This window comes from Bremia lactucae, linkage group LG1, assembly GCF_004359215.1.
Source record: "Bremia lactucae strain SF5 linkage group LG1, whole genome shotgun sequence".
Lineage (NCBI taxonomy): Eukaryota > Oomycota > Peronosporomycetes > Peronosporales > Peronosporaceae > Bremia > Bremia lactucae.
In genome coordinates, this window is record NC_090610.1 from 12352577 (window position 1) to 12370552 (window position 17976).

At 49.4% G+C, this 17976-nt stretch overlaps 7 protein-coding genes across 7 annotated transcripts; 6 read left to right on the top strand and 1 right to left on the bottom strand.

Annotated features, from left to right (window-relative positions):
* Positions 1 to 18: 18 nt before the first annotated feature.
* Positions 19 to 943, top strand: CCR75_005372 (uncharacterized protein; the record flags this gene model as incomplete). The annotated part of the gene is given in 6 exon segments (XM_067963453.1): positions 19 to 65; positions 128 to 305; positions 324 to 429; positions 505 to 660; positions 687 to 724; positions 740 to 943. The coding sequence occupies 6 exon segments, from the start codon at positions 19 to 21 to the stop codon at positions 941 to 943; spliced, it is 729 nt and encodes a 242-aa protein (XP_067815024.1).
* Positions 944 to 1406: 463 nt separating this feature from the next.
* CCR75_005373 (uncharacterized protein) lies at positions 1407 to 2003 on the top strand (the record flags this gene model as incomplete). Its single annotated transcript, XM_067963454.1, has 2 exons — positions 1407 to 1714; positions 1940 to 2003. The coding sequence occupies exons 1-2, from the start codon at positions 1488 to 1490 to the stop codon at positions 2001 to 2003; spliced, it is 291 nt and encodes a 96-aa protein (XP_067815025.1). The 5' UTR covers positions 1407 to 1487.
* Positions 2004 to 2453: 450 nt separating this feature from the next.
* On the top strand, positions 2454 to 4103 carry CCR75_005374 (uncharacterized protein; the record flags this gene model as incomplete). The annotated part of the gene is made up of 1 exon (XM_067963455.1): positions 2454 to 4103. One exon carries the CDS (start codon positions 2454 to 2456, stop codon positions 4101 to 4103), a length of 1650 nt encoding a protein of 549 aa, XP_067815151.1.
* Positions 4104 to 4418: 315 nt separating this feature from the next.
* On the bottom strand, positions 4419 to 5843 carry CCR75_005375 (uncharacterized protein; the record flags this gene model as incomplete). The annotated part of the gene is made up of 1 exon (XM_067963456.1): positions 4419 to 5843. The coding sequence occupies one exon, from the start codon at positions 5841 to 5843 to the stop codon at positions 4419 to 4421; it is 1425 nt and encodes a 474-aa protein (XP_067815153.1).
* A 368-nt stretch (positions 5844 to 6211) lies between these two features.
* On the top strand, positions 6212 to 6484 carry CCR75_005376 (uncharacterized protein; the record flags this gene model as incomplete). Its single annotated transcript, XM_067963457.1, has 1 exon — positions 6212 to 6484. One exon carries the CDS (start codon positions 6212 to 6214, stop codon positions 6482 to 6484), a length of 273 nt encoding a protein of 90 aa, XP_067815149.1.
* Positions 6485 to 9660: 3176 nt separating this feature from the next.
* Positions 9661 to 10911, top strand: CCR75_005377 (uncharacterized protein; the record flags this gene model as incomplete). The annotated part of the gene is made up of 2 exons (XM_067963458.1): positions 9661 to 10096; positions 10751 to 10911. The coding sequence occupies 2 exons, from the start codon at positions 9661 to 9663 to the stop codon at positions 10909 to 10911; spliced, it is 597 nt and encodes a 198-aa protein (XP_067815150.1).
* Positions 10912 to 12245: 1334 nt separating this feature from the next.
* On the top strand, positions 12246 to 12772 carry CCR75_005378 (uncharacterized protein; the record flags this gene model as incomplete). Its single annotated transcript, XM_067963459.1, has 2 exons — positions 12246 to 12681; positions 12726 to 12772. The coding sequence occupies 2 exons, from the start codon at positions 12246 to 12248 to the stop codon at positions 12770 to 12772; spliced, it is 483 nt and encodes a 160-aa protein (XP_067815020.1).
* Between the last annotated feature and the right edge of the window lie 5204 nt (positions 12773 to 17976).

Consider the following 17976-nt stretch of genomic DNA (forward strand, 5'->3'; position numbering starts at 1 on the left):
TGCCAAGAAGCATTTGTAATGGGAAATGGCACTGCTACATATCTCGCGTCACGAATATTCATGAGGTACCGTGCGTATCAAGTCCTTGTCTGCCACTGCGCTTGAATTTTGCCTAATGCGTGGCAAGCCGACAAGCGGCGCTGGAAGGTAGCAATGAATGCAAAATGGCAAAAAGATTTGGAAAATTGATTTATTACTTTCTAATAAATCTGACTCATGGTGCGTCAGGGTATTTCGTTTGGACCAAACTAAATTGTGCTATTAAATGTCCGGCTGGAATCGCTGGAGCGCCGTCAAGAAGGGCTGTTATACATTGAAGCAAGACGGTCACCAACGTCAACATTGCTGGCCATGAACCCGAATCTCACACGATGGCGATGGCGATAATCAACTTCGAGATTGACAGCTGTGCGGGCTTTGAGGTCGCTAGTGACGCACCAATTTTTGGAGCTTGCAATTGATCATAATCAAGATCAATTGGAAACGGAGTGAATATTTTTGTAGTATGGACCGGCCAGCTGACTTTATTTGCGTCGGTTATCTCGCTCGTCTGCCTGTGGTTGAGATTCAAAGTCGTTAAAGATGCCAATGACTTGCTGTTTTACCACCAACATGATCGCTTGACATGCTGTTTATGGGAGACGCAAGATCGAGGAACAAGTTTGCAATATAATTGCAATGAGTAGGTCATGTATGCTTTCAGCTCGAGATAACTTTGAACGTGGTAACAAGGAAATAGAGAAGGACAATTAATTGGCGAGCTACATTCAGTGCACGATATTGGGAAGATGACGAGTTGCTCGTTGGATATGACGGCATGCTGCTTGCAGGCAAATGCAAGTCGATTAGAGCCGCTGCTTATTGCTCAATTGACTTCCTTTCAAGCGATCTGATCGCATACCTTGAATTTGTCATGCGCATGAAGCTATGCGACGAGCTTTGAGACGAAACCTCAAAGCGATGGAGAGCATGCGTGATCCTGTAAATTTGCGTGCCACCTGACGTCGTTTTATAAGCGCAAATTCTCGGCTTCTAAGCGAGTCTCTTTCAACGCTTCATAGCTACCATGCTTTGTAGAAGCAAGAAAGATGCTGCATTGTACGACCATTTGTAGTTATGTTAGATGACACGAGGACTTATAACTACGCTTTGGCAAAATTGCTCCGTATTATGCGTGCAAAGCTCAAGCAAGTGCAATGTCAAAATAATTTAATGCCTAAAAGGGTGCTAGAAGGGAACGTTTAGTCGTAGCGGAAGCTTGTAAACCAATAAATGTCATTTAAATGGTTCACAAGACGTCTCCTTTTTGCCGCAATCCTTGGCTTTCAAACGTTGAATCAAATTATAAACGATTATCTTTATCTTATGGATAAGACTGCAGCGCCGTCATTTAATGGGTCAACAAAATGGTAGTACAATATCAGCCATGCTTTCCTTATTATTTGGTAAACTTTGGATGCTAGTACTAAACAATTGCTCTGGCGCCCATGGACAACCTATTTTCTGCACCCGATTCTGTTGGTCACTTGGTCACGCGATGTCGTCGTCGTAAACGAGTCATTGAATCGAATAGAGCGACTTTTGGAGGATCTATACGGATCGTAATTGTTCTTGACGTGAACGTGCCATCGGACTTAAGTGTCACACGTGGACGCGTTTCTATGCGGCAGCATTGGGAGCAATTTGCAGCTCCACCCATACGTACTCAAGTCACGTAAGATGCCACCAATGGCTTTTGTTTGCATCAACGTCATTGTTCAGGTACGTAAAAAGTTTTTTTTAGGCACGACATGATGCCGTGTAGATCTGACTCATACTCGTAATTGGAAAAAGGCGGGACTTTCAACAAATTGCACGAAATGTTACGATCAGCTTTTGGGGCAAATGGATAGGTACCGAGGTTTCAGCTGTTTATCATTTTCTTTAAAACTAACTAAAGAATGATGATGAGTGTGGCAGGCTTTGAAACGCATAATCCGTCACCGACCGAATCGAAGGCATAGGATGCGCTGCTTCAGTTGATCTCCCGTCAAGGCTTTTTTGTGCCCCCAGTCGATCGCTCGTTAGATCGCACTGGTGCTCCCCACCCATGGATTGTAGCATCTGTGTCTGCTCTAATTGAAAAAGCGATATGCCGGTTTTCGTAACGCCCGTATGGTACAACGTCCAGAAGATTGCAAGAAGTTTCGTTAGAATAAATAAAAGTGATCGTGTCTCTTTTTCTTCCCCGCTAACTAAATTCCTTTCTAATCGGAACTATTGCGAAGATTTTAGGTTGCAAAATCGACCGTAAGCGATAGTTTTTTTGCCGTTTTTTCTCGAGATTGTTGAAACGTCCCGGTTGACTACATAATCCGTTATTTCTACGGCACGCATGCTCAAAAGCATCTTTGTTTTTCGCACGGAATCACGAGGTGTTTTGATTGTCGCAATTCAAGCATTAAATCACACACATGCTCGATTACGGGGAACAACCACGTTGGGCATCCCAGCCTCTTGTCCTGTCCCCACGATCAAGCCAGGATCCGTTATCAACATTTTTGCATGCTGACTTGAAAGCATGGCATCCACGCACGAAGCGGGCGGCAAGTGAGGCACTGCCTCGATCGAAAGGACGAAGTGGTAGCAATATACATTCGACAAAACACATTAGCGCCGACTCGAGGGAGGACGGAGATCGCAAGGAACGGCTGTCGACTCCGAATGAGCACGAAAATGGAGAGACGAACGAGAAAAATCAGACTGGGAACGAGTCCACTGGAAATGCTCTATTGTACTTTTGGAAGCGATTTGTTCCTCACGCGAAGTATCAAGTGAATCACGTCACCGTCATGTACTCGATCTCGTTCTACCCGTGGAAAATGGAACCGCATTGTTACTATTCCCACCCGGAAGCTGCGGCCAATTGGATGCCCGATACTTCTAGTCCCCGGTGCCAAATCTGCCTCGTTTCGTTTACACTCACTCGTCGACGCCACCACTGTCGCCTATGTGGCCATCTCGTGTGTGCCAATTGCTCGCCCGATCGGACGTATCTGCCGTTTCTTGGTTCGGCTCCAAGTCAGCATCGATTAATCAAAGACGGTGCCCCCCAACGAACATGCAGCGCTTGTGCAAGTACGTTGCAAAATATGGCAGGACAAGACGATCCTCGCGTCAAGCGGTTCACCGTTGCTGTCCCGTCAAGAGGTCGACGAAAATCCACAGTTTCTTCAAATGCTTCAATTGAAGTTGAGGTGGAACGCCCGTCGCTATTGCTGCGACAACCCACGAGCACCGACGTGGAAGATGAAGCTTTTTATGCCGAATCTACGAAAGCCTTGCAGCTCGAGCGACAGGCTTGTGGAAATGCGCTCCATTACCCCCTTCGTCTGTCGGTTACGCGAGCTGAAGAGCTGGATGAGATTCTAAGTGCTCGCACGTGCTCACGATTGAAAGTAGCCGTGAGTTCGGAAGAAAAGCTCGACACGAGGCAGTTTGTTATGAGTTCGGCTTGGTTAAAGCAGTGGCTGCAGTATGTCCGTGTCGATACGACCACATCTGACGCTTTGATGGCAAATATGCGTCCTTCTGGTGAAAGAATTCGTCGCGGCACACGACAGAGCAGAAAGAATCGCATTGTAAGACCTCGTCGACCTGGACCTGTGTCGAATTACGAATTGCTTCGATTTGTAGGTGGGGAGTTAGTAGCGAGAGATGGTTTGCAGCAAAGTAGAGGGAATCACAAAGGCGGTGATTATCGTGTTGTAAGCCAGGAAGTGTGGCTTTCGTTTTTAGAGATTTACGGCGGTGGGCCAAGCATTCAAGTCCAAAGTAATGGTCAAAGTCGAGGCACGGAGCCTCAGGTTTCGTCAATACGCCCACAATGGATTATCACAGAATTGGATGATTCGATTCCAGCTTTGGCAACCTCGTTAACGGATAACGACTATGCTTCCAACTCGAGACAGAGAGGTGGTCGCATGCGCTTTCTTCCTTCCGAGGTCAAGACTTATAGAAATCATTCGCCTTACTCCATGGTGAGAACGCGATCAGAACCAACAAGTTGCTTGATCTCAGCACCTTTTGTTTCATTAGCCGAAAATCGGACCACGCTTGTATAGCATGATCTTTTTTTTGTTATGAAGCCGATTTATTGTGAGTGGCCGACCTCGTGAGCTCAGCCAATACTGTATGATTCATTTTCTATAGAAGCAACGTATTTTGTCTACCTTACTTTTCGCTACAACTTCGACTCGATCTCATTAGGCTCGTGTCTTTGTTAAACAAATGCTGCAACTAAGTGCCCATAAATTGGCGTGTACAGACTACAACATGTTGCAAGACGTAGCAATAAAAGTTTACATTTTTATTCGTATCCCTACAACTTTTGATGATTCACTCTTTCAATAGGTGTAATGCAAACACCGTGACCTTGTTTACAAATATCCCTTTTCTTTATTTGATACAAAGCGCTCCTCCCAGTCAAGCTGCCAAAGAGGCGAGGAGTACGGCGAAGCGTAAAACTCTGGCGTAAGTTGATCCGGTGGATGGTACCAATAGTTTAAAGCCATGTGACCGTAGTTTTGAGTAGAGTTCAACGATTTGACCTCGTGAAACCACGAAGCAGGAAGATAGAGCATCTCCCCAGCTTCTAACTCACAAATAGCGGCTTTTGCTTGACAGAAATGAGGATATTCAGCATGCAACTCCTGCTGCGCTTCCTCACTACCACTTAATCGGGAAAGATCCACTTGACTAAAATTTTCCGGGTAAGTCACCTCCACCTCACTAACTTGGCGTTTAAATGTCTTCATTTCGTGCTCCTTTATATCTAGTGTATCAAGTTCGTCCATCTCGCTGTCGTCATTTCCTTCCGAATCGCTTTCTTCAAAGTGAAAAGTACCATTCTCCACGTTTTCGTCCTCGTCAAATTCATTCTTGTCAATATGCAACACGTGAAGCATGGCTTTTTCTAAACGATCTTCCGCCGCTTGAAGACGAGCTACAGCACCCGGTACCCCCTTCTCCATGGCTTTTTCCGCTTCAGCAAGCTCCCACTCGGCCGCGCTTGTCTCGAAAGCTGCAAGTGTCTCCCGCTCCGCCACAATATCAGCACCATACGGCGTTGTCTCCTTACCAACGTAATTAATCAATCCATTAAAATGGATTTGGGACATTTGTCCTCGCGGATACAAGTTGGTAGCGTCCGCGGGGGAGTACAACCGAAAATGTTTTGTCCCTCGCAGTAAAACATACAAATTATCGTGGTGATCATGATGCAATCCTGACGACGTTGCGTGCTTACTACTTCCCATCCACAGGTTTATATTTTGAGGGATCAAGTGGCCCAAAAGCTTTGGACGTAGCGGAAAATCCGGTTGCAGCTTTTTCATAAATGAAGTCATAACCTCCGGTCTCCCATTTTCATCGTTTAGGACTTCCTGCGTGGTCAGGTAGTGCATCTCATTACCGGCTTCGAGCAGCTGAAGGAAGTCACCGAACGTCATCTCCACCTTGATTCCCTTGCCAAACTTGTCCAAGAGATCTCCACGACGCTCGATAGCCAGTTTCGTGTCACCACCACCCATTAACTCCTTCAAACGGTCATTTGAAAGCGACCATTTGCGTAAAGCAGTGAAATGTTCGTCTAACAAAGCACCAGTTAAAACCACTGGCGTTCGAGTACATACGTATTTCGAATGAAATTCCTCGGGCGTCACGCTACTAACAGGAATGCGATGAATGGTAAAGTTGTCTTTGGGTACAGTGAAGCCAGTGTACCCATTCCTACAGGGCATTTCAGCAGCATTGATGGATTTACCGGATTCAGTGCTACGCAGGCGTTTCTGAGAGTCACTCATTACGTTTGCAGTGGACGGGAGTGAACCTACAGATTTATTCGAAAAAAGGCCAACTATGGGTAATTTACAAGCTTACAGGCAAGGTTTGAGCCTCATCTGATTTTTATCCAGTAAAGTTCGAATTTATAATCACTAAGATGAAGTGCGCAAGCATGAGAAGGGACAAAAAGGCCACCTTCTGAATTAAAAAAATGTTGTGAGTCAACGAAAGCTGGTCGCATTATAAAAAGGTACTACCGAGAAAAGAAATGGCCGTAAACAATTGTATAATATGTTACTCATTCCCCAATCTGCGACGCAGTGATCAGATCTGATCAAGGAGGAGTATAAATTGGACAGCTTTAGCCTACACGCAAAACGTGAGCGAGATGGAGCCGCCTCACCTGCCTCCTCCGGGAGTGGGAAGGAAGACGGAAAGCCCGCTTACTTTGGCGCCGGATCGACCAGTCGACGCGCAAGACTTATGCGACGTTCAGGAAGACGAAAGCCCGGACCACGGAAATACGCAGGCGTCGGACGAGACACAAGACGTGATTCCGAAGGGACAGGCCGAGTGCTTGATGCCACAGCAGTCGTGTGATTCGAGCGAGCGGGACGAGAATGCAGCTGGAAAGGGCGGCGTCAGGGAGATGCCAGCTTAAAGTACTGCTCAGGACACTGGAGCCCAGCAATCGTCTTCTGAACGACCGAACGTCACGACTAGTATATCATCATCGGCGATGTTTACGGCGCTGGTCGCAGAGATGACAGACTCACCCCATGTCAGTCCCATCGAAGCGTGGTTAACAACGGTACGGCACCTGTTCGCGGAGGTATACGACACAGTGCCAGTTCGTTTGGAGGCATTGCCAGCGGATAGAAAGCGTTTTTCATCTCTCAGCTCAGCGGAGGCGGCAAACTTGTTAGGATTGTTCGAGCAAGCATTCGTCAAAGGCAACGGCGGCTTTTCCGACTGGAAAAAATTGGCGACTTCCATTTCGCATGAATTGTTCACCACGAAGTGGGCCTTTAAAGAGATCGTCCGCAAACTATCCAGTCAGCACAAGTGGTCCCAAGCTCCGGTTCTAAACCAGGGTGGGATAAAATGGTTCGAACAGGAGCCACCCCTTTACGCCAGGCAGCACCGCCGGCCAGCGTACAGAACCAGCGATTCGACACCTTTTGTTTGATCCCTCGGCTTTCACTGCCGAGGCCATATCACGGTTTAAAGCGCTATGTGGATCACCCGCTACAAGGTCAGGGCAGCACCAAGTCCGGGAAGGCACGTATGATGAATGGGCAGTCATTGTGGGCATGGTAGAGGGAACGGTTGCGTGTCGTCGCATGCCAGATTTTCTCTCGCAAGTTCTTAAAAGTGAGCAGCGACTGCGCCTGCACACTACTATTCAGGCCCAAGTCGAAGGCGAGTTGATTTTACGATTGGATCGCTCTCGGGTGGTCAAGGCGAGCGAAAGAGCACAAAGGCCATTACGGAGGCTATTCTGGAATCGGCGGAGCTGGCGTATTTTAATCTTCCAGCTCTACATCAAATGCTCAGCCAGACTAAGTCAATTAGCTATGACCACGTTACCGAGACCATTCGTTTCTACTTCTTCACTCGTACTACAGCGGACCGCCACAAAGAGGTACAAGTGCCGTACCAGGGCGGAGTTTACCGACTCTACAATGCTCACCGACCGGAAAAAGGCTCGGTTTGGCAGCGCCAGCAAGGATTGAATGGGATACCACAAGGGCGGCGTGTAGAGTACACAGTGCACCTTTCAACCTTACCAGGTTCAGTGACATTGGCAGGCTGGCAGCCTTCCTTAAGGTGAAGATCCCGACGGAGTTCGACATGGAAGACTTAGACACGCATACCCCCGTTTCAAGGACGTCGACTATCTGGAGGGTGACTTTCAAGCTGGCGGGATGCCCTCTCTTCTGGACGGACTGGTACGTATACCCTAATTCGGCACAACCATCATTGTGAAGCACCCAAAAGTGGCCCGTCGGCTGCAGTGCCTCCAATGCGGTAACTTAGGTCACACGCTCGCGCGATGCAGCTTTACGGACGGTCAGCTCCGAGGTCCTGGCGGAATTGTCGAAACAGAAGGTGACGTACGGGAGCTCGACGACCTAGCTATGGAAGAGATTAAGGCAATGGCGGCTCGACGTCTAAAGCTTCAACATGCGGCAGAAACAGCGGCTAAAGCTGCGGTGACGCCATCTGGGACGGGTGACGACGCTAAACAGTCCACAAATACCTCTCCACCACCATCACCAGAAATCAGTATGTCACCGCAAGCGGAACAAGGTACGAAGTTCAAGCATATCCAACCCAAGCCAAACCGCGACCTCAGCAACCATGGATCACCGTACCTATCAAGGGCAGCCGCTCGAGGAGTTCGACCGCCAAAGCGTTTAACTCTATACCACTCTCGCGATCAGGAGGGTTCAAGTCCTGGATGACGACGACGAGTGGACGACAGAGAATGATAAAGTGACTGCTGGAGATGCTAAACAGATAAGGAGAAGGCTCTCGAGGGCCAGCATTGTGGACTTAACAGCTGAGGACAACAGTGCCAAGGTAACCCCCAAGAGAACTCCTCTCACAGCAGCGGAGAAGACCAGGAAAGCAGATGGACTAGCGCGAGGACCGGCTCCTACTTCTGTGGGCCCTGTCCTCATGACTCTAAAGCGTCAGGAACGAATATCATTTCAAAAGATTATTGATCGTCAAGCCATCCACCTCAAGACCTCATTGCCAATGGGTGCTCGTTTGACATCCACCCCGGAAAATATGACCAAGTTGGAGTACCAATTAGGTCTCCGCTCAGTTGTCACACCGGCTACAGGCAACTGTCTAGCCATGGCGTTATCGCAGGCGGCGGCGAATGCCCATCTGGACGACCCGGACCAGGCGCTAGAGTTCTGACGGCTAGTCTCAAACGAGGGATAAAGTTTTCAGAACTTTTGGATCTTGAAGGTCAGATGGCCCACGACCATAGAGTGAATTTTTTGACCAATGTCCAACGTGGATGGTCCTCTATGACCGTACTGAGTCGGCATCCCAGTTGCGTTGGTTCTTGGAGGATTACGCGACCAGTTCTTCAGCCAGAACGGCTAAAGTACCTGATAACACGTGGGGTGGACGGGATATCATTGGCATGGCTGCAAAAAATTTGCGACGAACTGTATATGTTGTTCAGCAGCTAGATGTCAAGCCGCAGGAATGGCGTTGCGCGAAGCATATTCCGACAACAGTCACTCGTCACCACCGCGTGGTCGAGACAGCGTCGGAGTATCAGATGTCTATTGCGGACCTAATGGACGAAGTAACTGCGCTTAAGATAGATACTCCGGATCACCCACCCCTTCTGTTGCAATTTCGCGAGAAGCATTACTCAGCTTTTATACACTCTGGGCGTATGAGTCAGCTCCCCGACTTCGACTCAGAGGAGGATAATCCGGGAGTTCCGGGACATGACCGAGCCGTGGTTCAACTTCGCACAGCCATTACGACTCCGAATACTGAAGAGGTCTTCGAGGCATCGACTCAAAGGAACTGTGTCGACGTAACTACGTCTGATAGATCGGCAAAGGCCGGGCAAGGGGCCTCTTGTATGGTCGAGACAGGACCCATCAGCGCGCTAGTTGTGATGGAGAGGCAAATGATCCTGCCGCCAACCTCCACAACACCTCCAGCAGGGATACGCCAAGCCCCACCCGCTGATCGTAAACGTGGACATGCTGTGTCTTCGGAGGGCAGTGTTACATTGGGGACGATGGTGACTTACCAGAACAACGATTCTGTTCTAAAAAGGGCCGCATTGATCCTATGGAACAGATGCTGAGCACCGATACAGAGGTACCCGATCGTATTGATCGCGATGAATGGGCAGCAGCGTGGGAGATTCTGGAGCCTGAGTGGCCGAATTCCAAGCAGATTCCATTTCCAACTGTCAATAGCCAAACGTCAGAGTGGAAGAGGGTTGCTAGCCTTGCTCCAGATCATTTATTATGGTTGGTGAAGCGATTTATGTTTCCAGGAGAGCTTTTGCAGACGTTGGACGACACAATTATCGAGACGTGGATGTCAGGAAGTCGACGTGACTGTGTGGAAGACGGATTGCAGAGATTTCGAGAACAGCCGTTAGACAGACCAACACAACTATGGATAGATCAGTGGGTGCTAAAGACGCAGCACCGTCCTGATCACTCCGTGCTAGCACCACTTATGGACAATGCAGACGATTGGCGTTTGTTGCGAGCACGTAATTATGCAGGAGACATTCTGCTAAAGCTTTGTGATCCACAGCGCCGTTCCAGACTCAGTCATCACTTGCTGTGTGCGCTTCTNCCTTACCAGGTTCAGTGACATTGGCAGGCTGGCAGCCTTCCTTAAGGTGAAGATCCCGACGGAGTTCGACATGGAAGACTTAGACACGCATACCCCCGTTTCAAGGACGTCGACTATCTGGAGGGTGACTTTCAAGCTGGCGGGATGCCCTCTCTTCTGGACGGAGTGGTACGTATACTCTAATTCGGCACAACCATCATTGTGAAGCACCCAAAAGTGGGCCGTCGGCTGCAGTGCCTCCAATGCGGTAACTTAGGTCACACGCTCGCGCGATGCAGCTTTACGGACGGTCAGCTCCGAGGTCCTGGCGGAATTGTCGAAACAGAAGGTGACGTACGGGAGCTCGACGACCTAGCTATGGAAGAGATCATGGCAATGGCGGCTCGACGTCTAAAGCTTCAACTTGCGGCAGAAACAGCGGCTCAAGCTGTGGTGACGCCATCTGGGACGGGTGACGACGCTAAACAGTCCACAGATACCTCTCCACCACCATCACCAGAAATCGGTATGTCACCGCAAGCGGAACAAGGTACGAAGTACGATATATCCATATCATATCCAACCCAAGCCAAACCGCGACCTCAGCAACCATGGATCACCGTACCTATCAAGGGCAGCCGCTCGAGGAGTTCGACCGCCAAAGCGTTTAACTCTATACCACTCTCGCGATCAGGAGGGTTCAAGTCCTGGATGACGACGACGAGTGGACGACAGAGAATGATAAAGTGACTGCTGGAGATGCTAAACAGATAAGGAGAAGGCTCTCGAGGGCCAGCATTGTGGACTTAACAGCTGAGGACAACAGTGCCAAGGTAACCCCCAAGAGAACTCCTCTCACAGCAGCGGAGAAGACCAGGAAAGCAGATGGACTAGCGCGAGGACCGGCTCCTACTTCTGTGGGCCCTGTCCTCATGACTTTAAAGCGTCAGGAACGAATATCATTTCAAAAGATTATTGATCGTCAAGCCATCCACCTTAAGACCTCATTGCCAATGGGTGCTCGTTTGACATCCACCCCGGAAAATATGACCGAGTTGGAGTACCAATTAGGTCTCCGCTCTGTTGTCACACCGGCTACAGGCAACTGTCTAGCCATGGCGTTATCGCAGGCGGCGGCGAATGCCCATCTGGACGACCCGGACCAGGCGCTAGAGTTCTGACGGCTAGTCTCAAACGAGGGATAAAGTTTTCAGAACTTTTGGATCTTGAAGGTCAGATGGCCCACGACCATAGAGTGAATTTTTTTACCAATGTCCAACGTGGATGGTCCTCTATGACCGTACTGAGTCGGCATCCCAGTTGCGTTGGTTCTTGGAGGATTACGCGACCAGTTCTTCAGCCAGAACGGCTAAAGTACCTGATAACACGTGTGGTGGACGGGATATCATTGGCATGGCTGCAATTTTTTTGCGACGAACTGTATATGTTGTTCAGCATCTAGATGTCAAGCCGCAGGAATGGCGTTGCGCGAAGCATGTTCCGACAATAGTCACTCGTCACCACCGCGTGGTCGAGACAGCGTCGGAGTATCAGATGTCTATTGCGGACCTAATGGACGAAGTAACTGCGCTTAAGATAGATACTCCGGATCATCCACCCCTTCTGTTGCAATTTCGCGAGAAGCATTACTCAGCTTTTATTCACTCTGGGCGTATGAGTTAGCTCCCCGACTTCGACTCAGAGGAGGATAATCCGGGAGTTCCGGGACATGACCGAGCCGTGGTTCTACTTCGCACAGCCATTACGACTCCGAATACTGAAGAGGTCTTCGAGGCATCGACTCGAAGGAACTGTGTTGACGTAACTACGTCTGATAGATCGGCAAAGGCCGGGCAAGGGGCCTCTTGTATGGTCGAGACAGGACCCATCAGCGCGCTAGTTGTGATGGAGAGGCAAATGATCCTGCCGCCAACCTCCACAACACCTCCAGCAGGGATACGCCAAGCCCCACCCGCTGATCGTAAACGTGGACATGCTGTGTCTTCGGAGGGCAGTGTTACATTGGGGACGATGGTGACTTACCAGAACAACGATTCTGTTCTAAAAAGGGCCGCATTGATCCTATGGAACAGATGCTGAGCACCGATACAGAGGTACCCGATCGTATTGATCGCGATGAATGGGCAGCAGCGTGGGAGATTCTGGAGCCTGAGTGGCCGAATTCCAAGCAGATTCCATTTCCAACTGTCAATAGCCAAACGTCAGAGTGGAAGAGGGTTGCTAGCCTTGCTCCAGATCATTTATTATGGTTGGTGAAGCGATTTATGTTTCCAGGAGAGCTTTTGCAGACGTTGGACGACACAATTATCGAGACGTGGATGTCAGGAAGTCGACGTGACTGTGTGGAAGACGGATTGCAGAGATTTCGAGAACAGCCGTTAGACAGACCAACACAACTATGGATAGATCAGTGGGTGCTAAAGACGCAGCACCGTCCTGATCACTCCGTGCTAGCACCACTTATGGACAATGCAGACGATTGGCGTTTGTTGCGAGCACGTAATTATGCAGGAGACATTCTGCTAAAGCTTTGTGATCCACAGCGCCGTTCCAGACTCAGTCATCACTTGCTGTGTGCGCTTCTATATGACCATGAGATTGCAGCACTAGTAGAAGGCACTCCATCGGCTACAAGTGTGTCGTCCAAAGTTCGTTCACATTTCAAGCTTATTACCACAAACGCCGGGTACAAGCAGGCGTATTACACACCCAATAAACGGGGTGATTGGGCCGCCATCGAGAGGTTTTGCTACACCGGGTTGGCACGTCCGGAGAGGAAACGACTACTTCAGTATTAAGAGCACTCTAAGGTGTTCCCTATCGTCGATCTACCATGGAGCGGATTTAGCCACTGCGGACGCTTACGGACGCCACACATTGCTGGACAGCTTCACATCAGTAGGTACCCTACACTCACCTCGGACAGACACAGACCGACGGATTCTAACGCAAAATGTTAGGGGTTTCTCAGTGAATTAACGAAAACAATGGATGAACGCCTGGCGACAAACCCCTGTGAGCCGACGGCCTCTGGCTTGGTGTATCCAAGAAAAACATGTATCCAGCGAGGAAGATGCCGCTGCACTACGACTTGAATGGAGAAGAGATGTGGGGCAAACATTTGGACCCGGAACATCCGCCTATGTCCTACTAGAGTATAGGCGCATCCAAGTCTAAAGGGGTAGCTATTTTACTAGCGCCTTGAACTGCTTTCGCGGCAGTCAAATGGAATACCGATCTTTGGCATTCCCGTGTGATCAGAGTGAAGGTCCACGACATTTTCATTCTCAACGTTTACGCCCCAAATGACCGAGCTGAGCGCGAGGTCTTCTTTACAACTTTAAAAAAGTGGAATATGCCGATCAATTCAACGGTCCTATTGAGAGATTTCAACAGTGTACAGAGCCCACAAATGGATCGTTTGGGTGAATGAGCGGCCAGTCGACCAGAAAGTCCTGCGTTGAGTATTTTGTTGGGGGAGACTGCGTTGTGTGATGCTCGGCTCCTGCGAGAACACGCAGAGGATGAGGAGTCAGCCACGACTCATCACTATACTTTTTGGACCAACGAGACAGCCAGCAGGATAGACCGATTTTACGTCTCACCAGCTTGGGCTCCAAAAGTTCTATGGGTATCCACGAGTCCCCCCCCCCCTCAATACTCTGACCATCAGGAGGTGGTACTACATTTACGAGACAAGCGAACAGGAAGGGGTCATGGTCAAGATACGCGCCGCTGTTCCATTTATCCTATCAAATCGAGTCAATCGGATCGCGTATTGAAGGAATTTTTACAAAAAATGATTAAAAAGGGGGTGGGTCGCGCCCCAACACCTCAGTCGGGGGATGCTCATATAGCCAACAGCAAATATTGTCTACAAGTGGTGAGGAAACGAGACAAACAGGGGCGTAAGCGTTCCGTTGCGAAAATCAGGCTACGCAACCGGCGGCAGTTTCTAACCCGGCGGCAGTGGATATCTGCAAATCTGGAAGAGATGAGGGAGGATCACCTGGCTCGGCAAGGAGAAAATTTAGAGAGTTCGATGGAACGTCTGCGATGGTCCTACAAAGGAGTCGCTAATTGGGAACTGGATCAGCACGTAACATCCTTGCGAGCGCGCTATGGACTGGCCTTTGACGTAAACATGTCAATTGCGGATCAATTTGCGTCGGAATGGGCGCACGTGCTGAGCATTGGTCACCGTAGCACGTCATTGGATTTGTTGTCTACGGATTTGCGAAATTTGCAATTTTTCCGCCGGAGCAACGGCTCATGGACACAGATAATGAGCGACTATTAAGGCCATTTACGGAAGATGAGGTGCTTTCTGCCATCGACGGTCTTCAACGACACAAAGCGGCCGGTCCCGATGAGCTCAACAATGATTTTCAAGGATACTGCAGCGCTCATGGTTCCGGCAATATTGAACATCAGTAACCAAATTCTTGAAGGGGGGGATTTGCCTCCCTCATTTCGTACGGCACTTATAATTCCGCTTATGAAAAAGGAGACTCTGATGACGCCATGGATTATCGTCCAATATCCCTCTTACAAACGAGCTACAAAGTCTTTGCCAAGGTGCTGGCCACGAGGGTACAGACGGTCTTACCCCGTGCAGTTAGCGACTCGCAACAAGGTATGTGAACAGCCCGGTTTCGAAAAATTATCTTGCTCTTGTCCAGTTGGACATGCAGACCTGACATAGCCCCAAATGCTCGGATAATTCGTAGACCGTGCGGGATCTGGCCTGCCGTCTCGAGAAAAAGCGTGGAGTCGTCAACAAACACCGAGAAAAGGTGTGATTGCTCTGACAGTCCCGGCATTTGCAAGCCACGAAGAACAGGGTCCTGCTTGAGCGCGAGCCCTAACACCTCCACCACAAGCAAGAAGAGGAGAGGTGCGAGCGGACAGCCTTGTCGGATACCTGAGAGTACTGGAAGAGCCCCAGACTGCAAACCGTTTACGACAAAGCTGGCTGTCGTGCCTTTATGTATACGGCTAATTAGGTCGACATAACAGTCGTCGAACCCAAAAAGGCGTAGTGTCTCGTACATGAAATCGCGGTCCACGGTGTCGTAAGCCTTCCGAAAGTCTAGCAAATATATACTTCTGCTGTTCTCGGTTGCTACGTCCTTTTGATCAGTCGCAGTTGTAAGTTGGGCCATCATCATCATGACCGTCTTCGTCATCCTACGACCATGCACAAAATTCCACACTACGAGGGCATTGAGGTCGTTCAACCAGGCCACACTACTAGGTACCTGGGATATGAAGTTGGGACCGGCGATTTATTGAACAAGAACTGGGCATTGAGGATACAGAAGATTCAACGACGCTTAATAACGGCAACTCGAGTGGCAACTAGCGTGGAGAACCGGGTTATGATACTCAATTCAATCGTTCTTCCCTCCTTGCTTTTTTTCTGCAATCGTCTTTGATATTCCCCTGTGGGCGGAGAAGGAATTGCACAATTTATACAAGCAATTCAAATTTGACAGTGTATCCATAATCATAAAAATATAATATAAATTTACACCTATATTTTGAAACGCCCGGTAAAAGGCCATTTGATGCTAATTTCCGTAATTGAATCCTAGAAATTTTAAATAAACGGTAAATACTTTTTGACCGTCCAATAGGAAATATGATTAAATTCGATAAAAATTGTATAATTATTTTAAATAATCAAAATAAACCTATGGGCCCACGCAACTACTACAGTCACAGGTCGTCACAAAGTCAACCCGGGGTTGCTCGTAACTCCCAAGTCAGCGGGCGGGATCGGGCTAGTAGATATTGCTGTCGCTGTGAAAACACAAAGAACAAAGCATGCTTTTACCTGGCTCACGCAACGACATGACAAGTATTTTGATGCCTGGCGCATCCGGGCCTTCCGAGGATGCACACGAGGTACATCCAGGCCGATATCTCCAGCTCCGGTTCTTCAGCGCGCACAACCACGCTGTCGACGCTCAGCGGGTCAAGACTTAATGCAGCAACTAGGTGAATGGATTGCCCCTACACCGGAGCAGTTGGACCGAGTTAAGACATGGGTGTTAGCAAATTCTTCGACTTTACTTTAACGGGCAGCAAGCTGGTGGGACGGCGACGATTTTGTTTTGTCTTATTCAGACCCATTTCCACCTCGACCGAACGCAGTGGGTGACATGCCAGAAGAAATACGGCGCTTTTGGTCCACTTTTAGGTGGACGGAAAACCCTTGGATTCGAAATAAGAATGGAGACATGCTGCTCAGACACAAATTCGACAGGATCGACGACTGTACACTGGAACAACTATGCATCACGCGAACAGGGCCATCGGGATTTGTATTAAACATACCCCGTCCAACTCATCAACCGAGACCTCATTCGGCAAAAAAACTAAGGCGATGGGCGACAGCTATTCTGCTCGCTTCTCCCAATATACCCATAGGGGATATTATGGACTCGAATCAGGAATTAATTGTTCGTCAGGCTCCGGCTTTTGTATCTGGCTATGTCTGGAGGGCAACAGCCGCAGGCGTCATCAATGGACATCCACCGGAAAGCGAGCAGGACACGCCACGAAGCATAACTCTGCATCAGGGAGAGGATGGCATACACTGGTTCTGCCAGAGGCAAATGCCACCGCTCGACGTGGGCTCCTTAGTTGACCAACAGACCTTAAGTCTCGTGCTTCAAACTCGAGGCCTCGTATTTGAGGCTCACCCGCAGCATCACCGGTTTCCGTGGTCTGTCACGGATACAACACCAAACCACGCTATAACATCAGCACTGAAAAAGCAAGCCTTTCGGTATCACAGAAAAGGTCTAGCCAGACCTCTCACGGTATTCTTGGATCGGCTGGACGCACATGCGCGAACGGACGGATGGCAACGCGCGGCATTGTGTCAAACCCCGAAGCAAGCATGGGACCAGAGTCACGGCCTCACCGACTACCAAATATGGACGGGGACCGAGTTGCGACTCGGCAACTCAACTTGTACAATGCTGGGCGGATCGCAAACGCCAGCTGCAGAAAAGAGCCAGCCTGTAGGGGCGGCGCGGATACAATGGCTTACCTGTTTTGGGACTGCGCGAGCGCCGCAGCCCTTTGGGGTATACTGATCAGGCATTGGACAGGAGAACGAGCCACATGTCAACGAACAGCACAATTCTTCACAGCGTGTGCCAGTCGACGGACACATGGTATACCCACTCACCGAAAGGCAATCCTCGCGGAACGGTTTCCGCAGGACGGGAAAGCAGCCGGACACGTGTGGAAGAGAATTTGGCACATTCTGGCAACGCTATGCCAGACAAGAATCTGGGAGGATAGGAATACGGTGGTCTACCGGGCTGCAACAATCGCCAATCCTGGGAGCACCCAAACGTTTTGGGCGTCATGCATCTGTCACCTGCGAGCAATAGCAAAACGGGAGCATCGGCATGTCACGTCTTCAATCAAAGGAGCACTGCTGTATGTATGCATCGAGTTACTAGAGCACGAACCTATAGGGTCGCCAGCCCTTACCGAAACCGGCCATGATCAGCCCCCGGGTCCCCCGCCGCTTACCTCATGGCTCAGAATTTACCAGAGATCTTGCAAATAGCTAACCACGTGGAAATAGACCGTCTGAACCCACCACCATATCACTGCGTCAAATCTTTTAGGCAAACTGAACCGGTCTCTCATTACACACATCTATGCAGACGCGCTTGTCTGGAATCAGCCAGTACACGCCTTTAAGGTAACCAAGCAAAAAATTATGACTCTCAAGGAAGCGGCGCAGGCATTTTTAAAACGATTCGT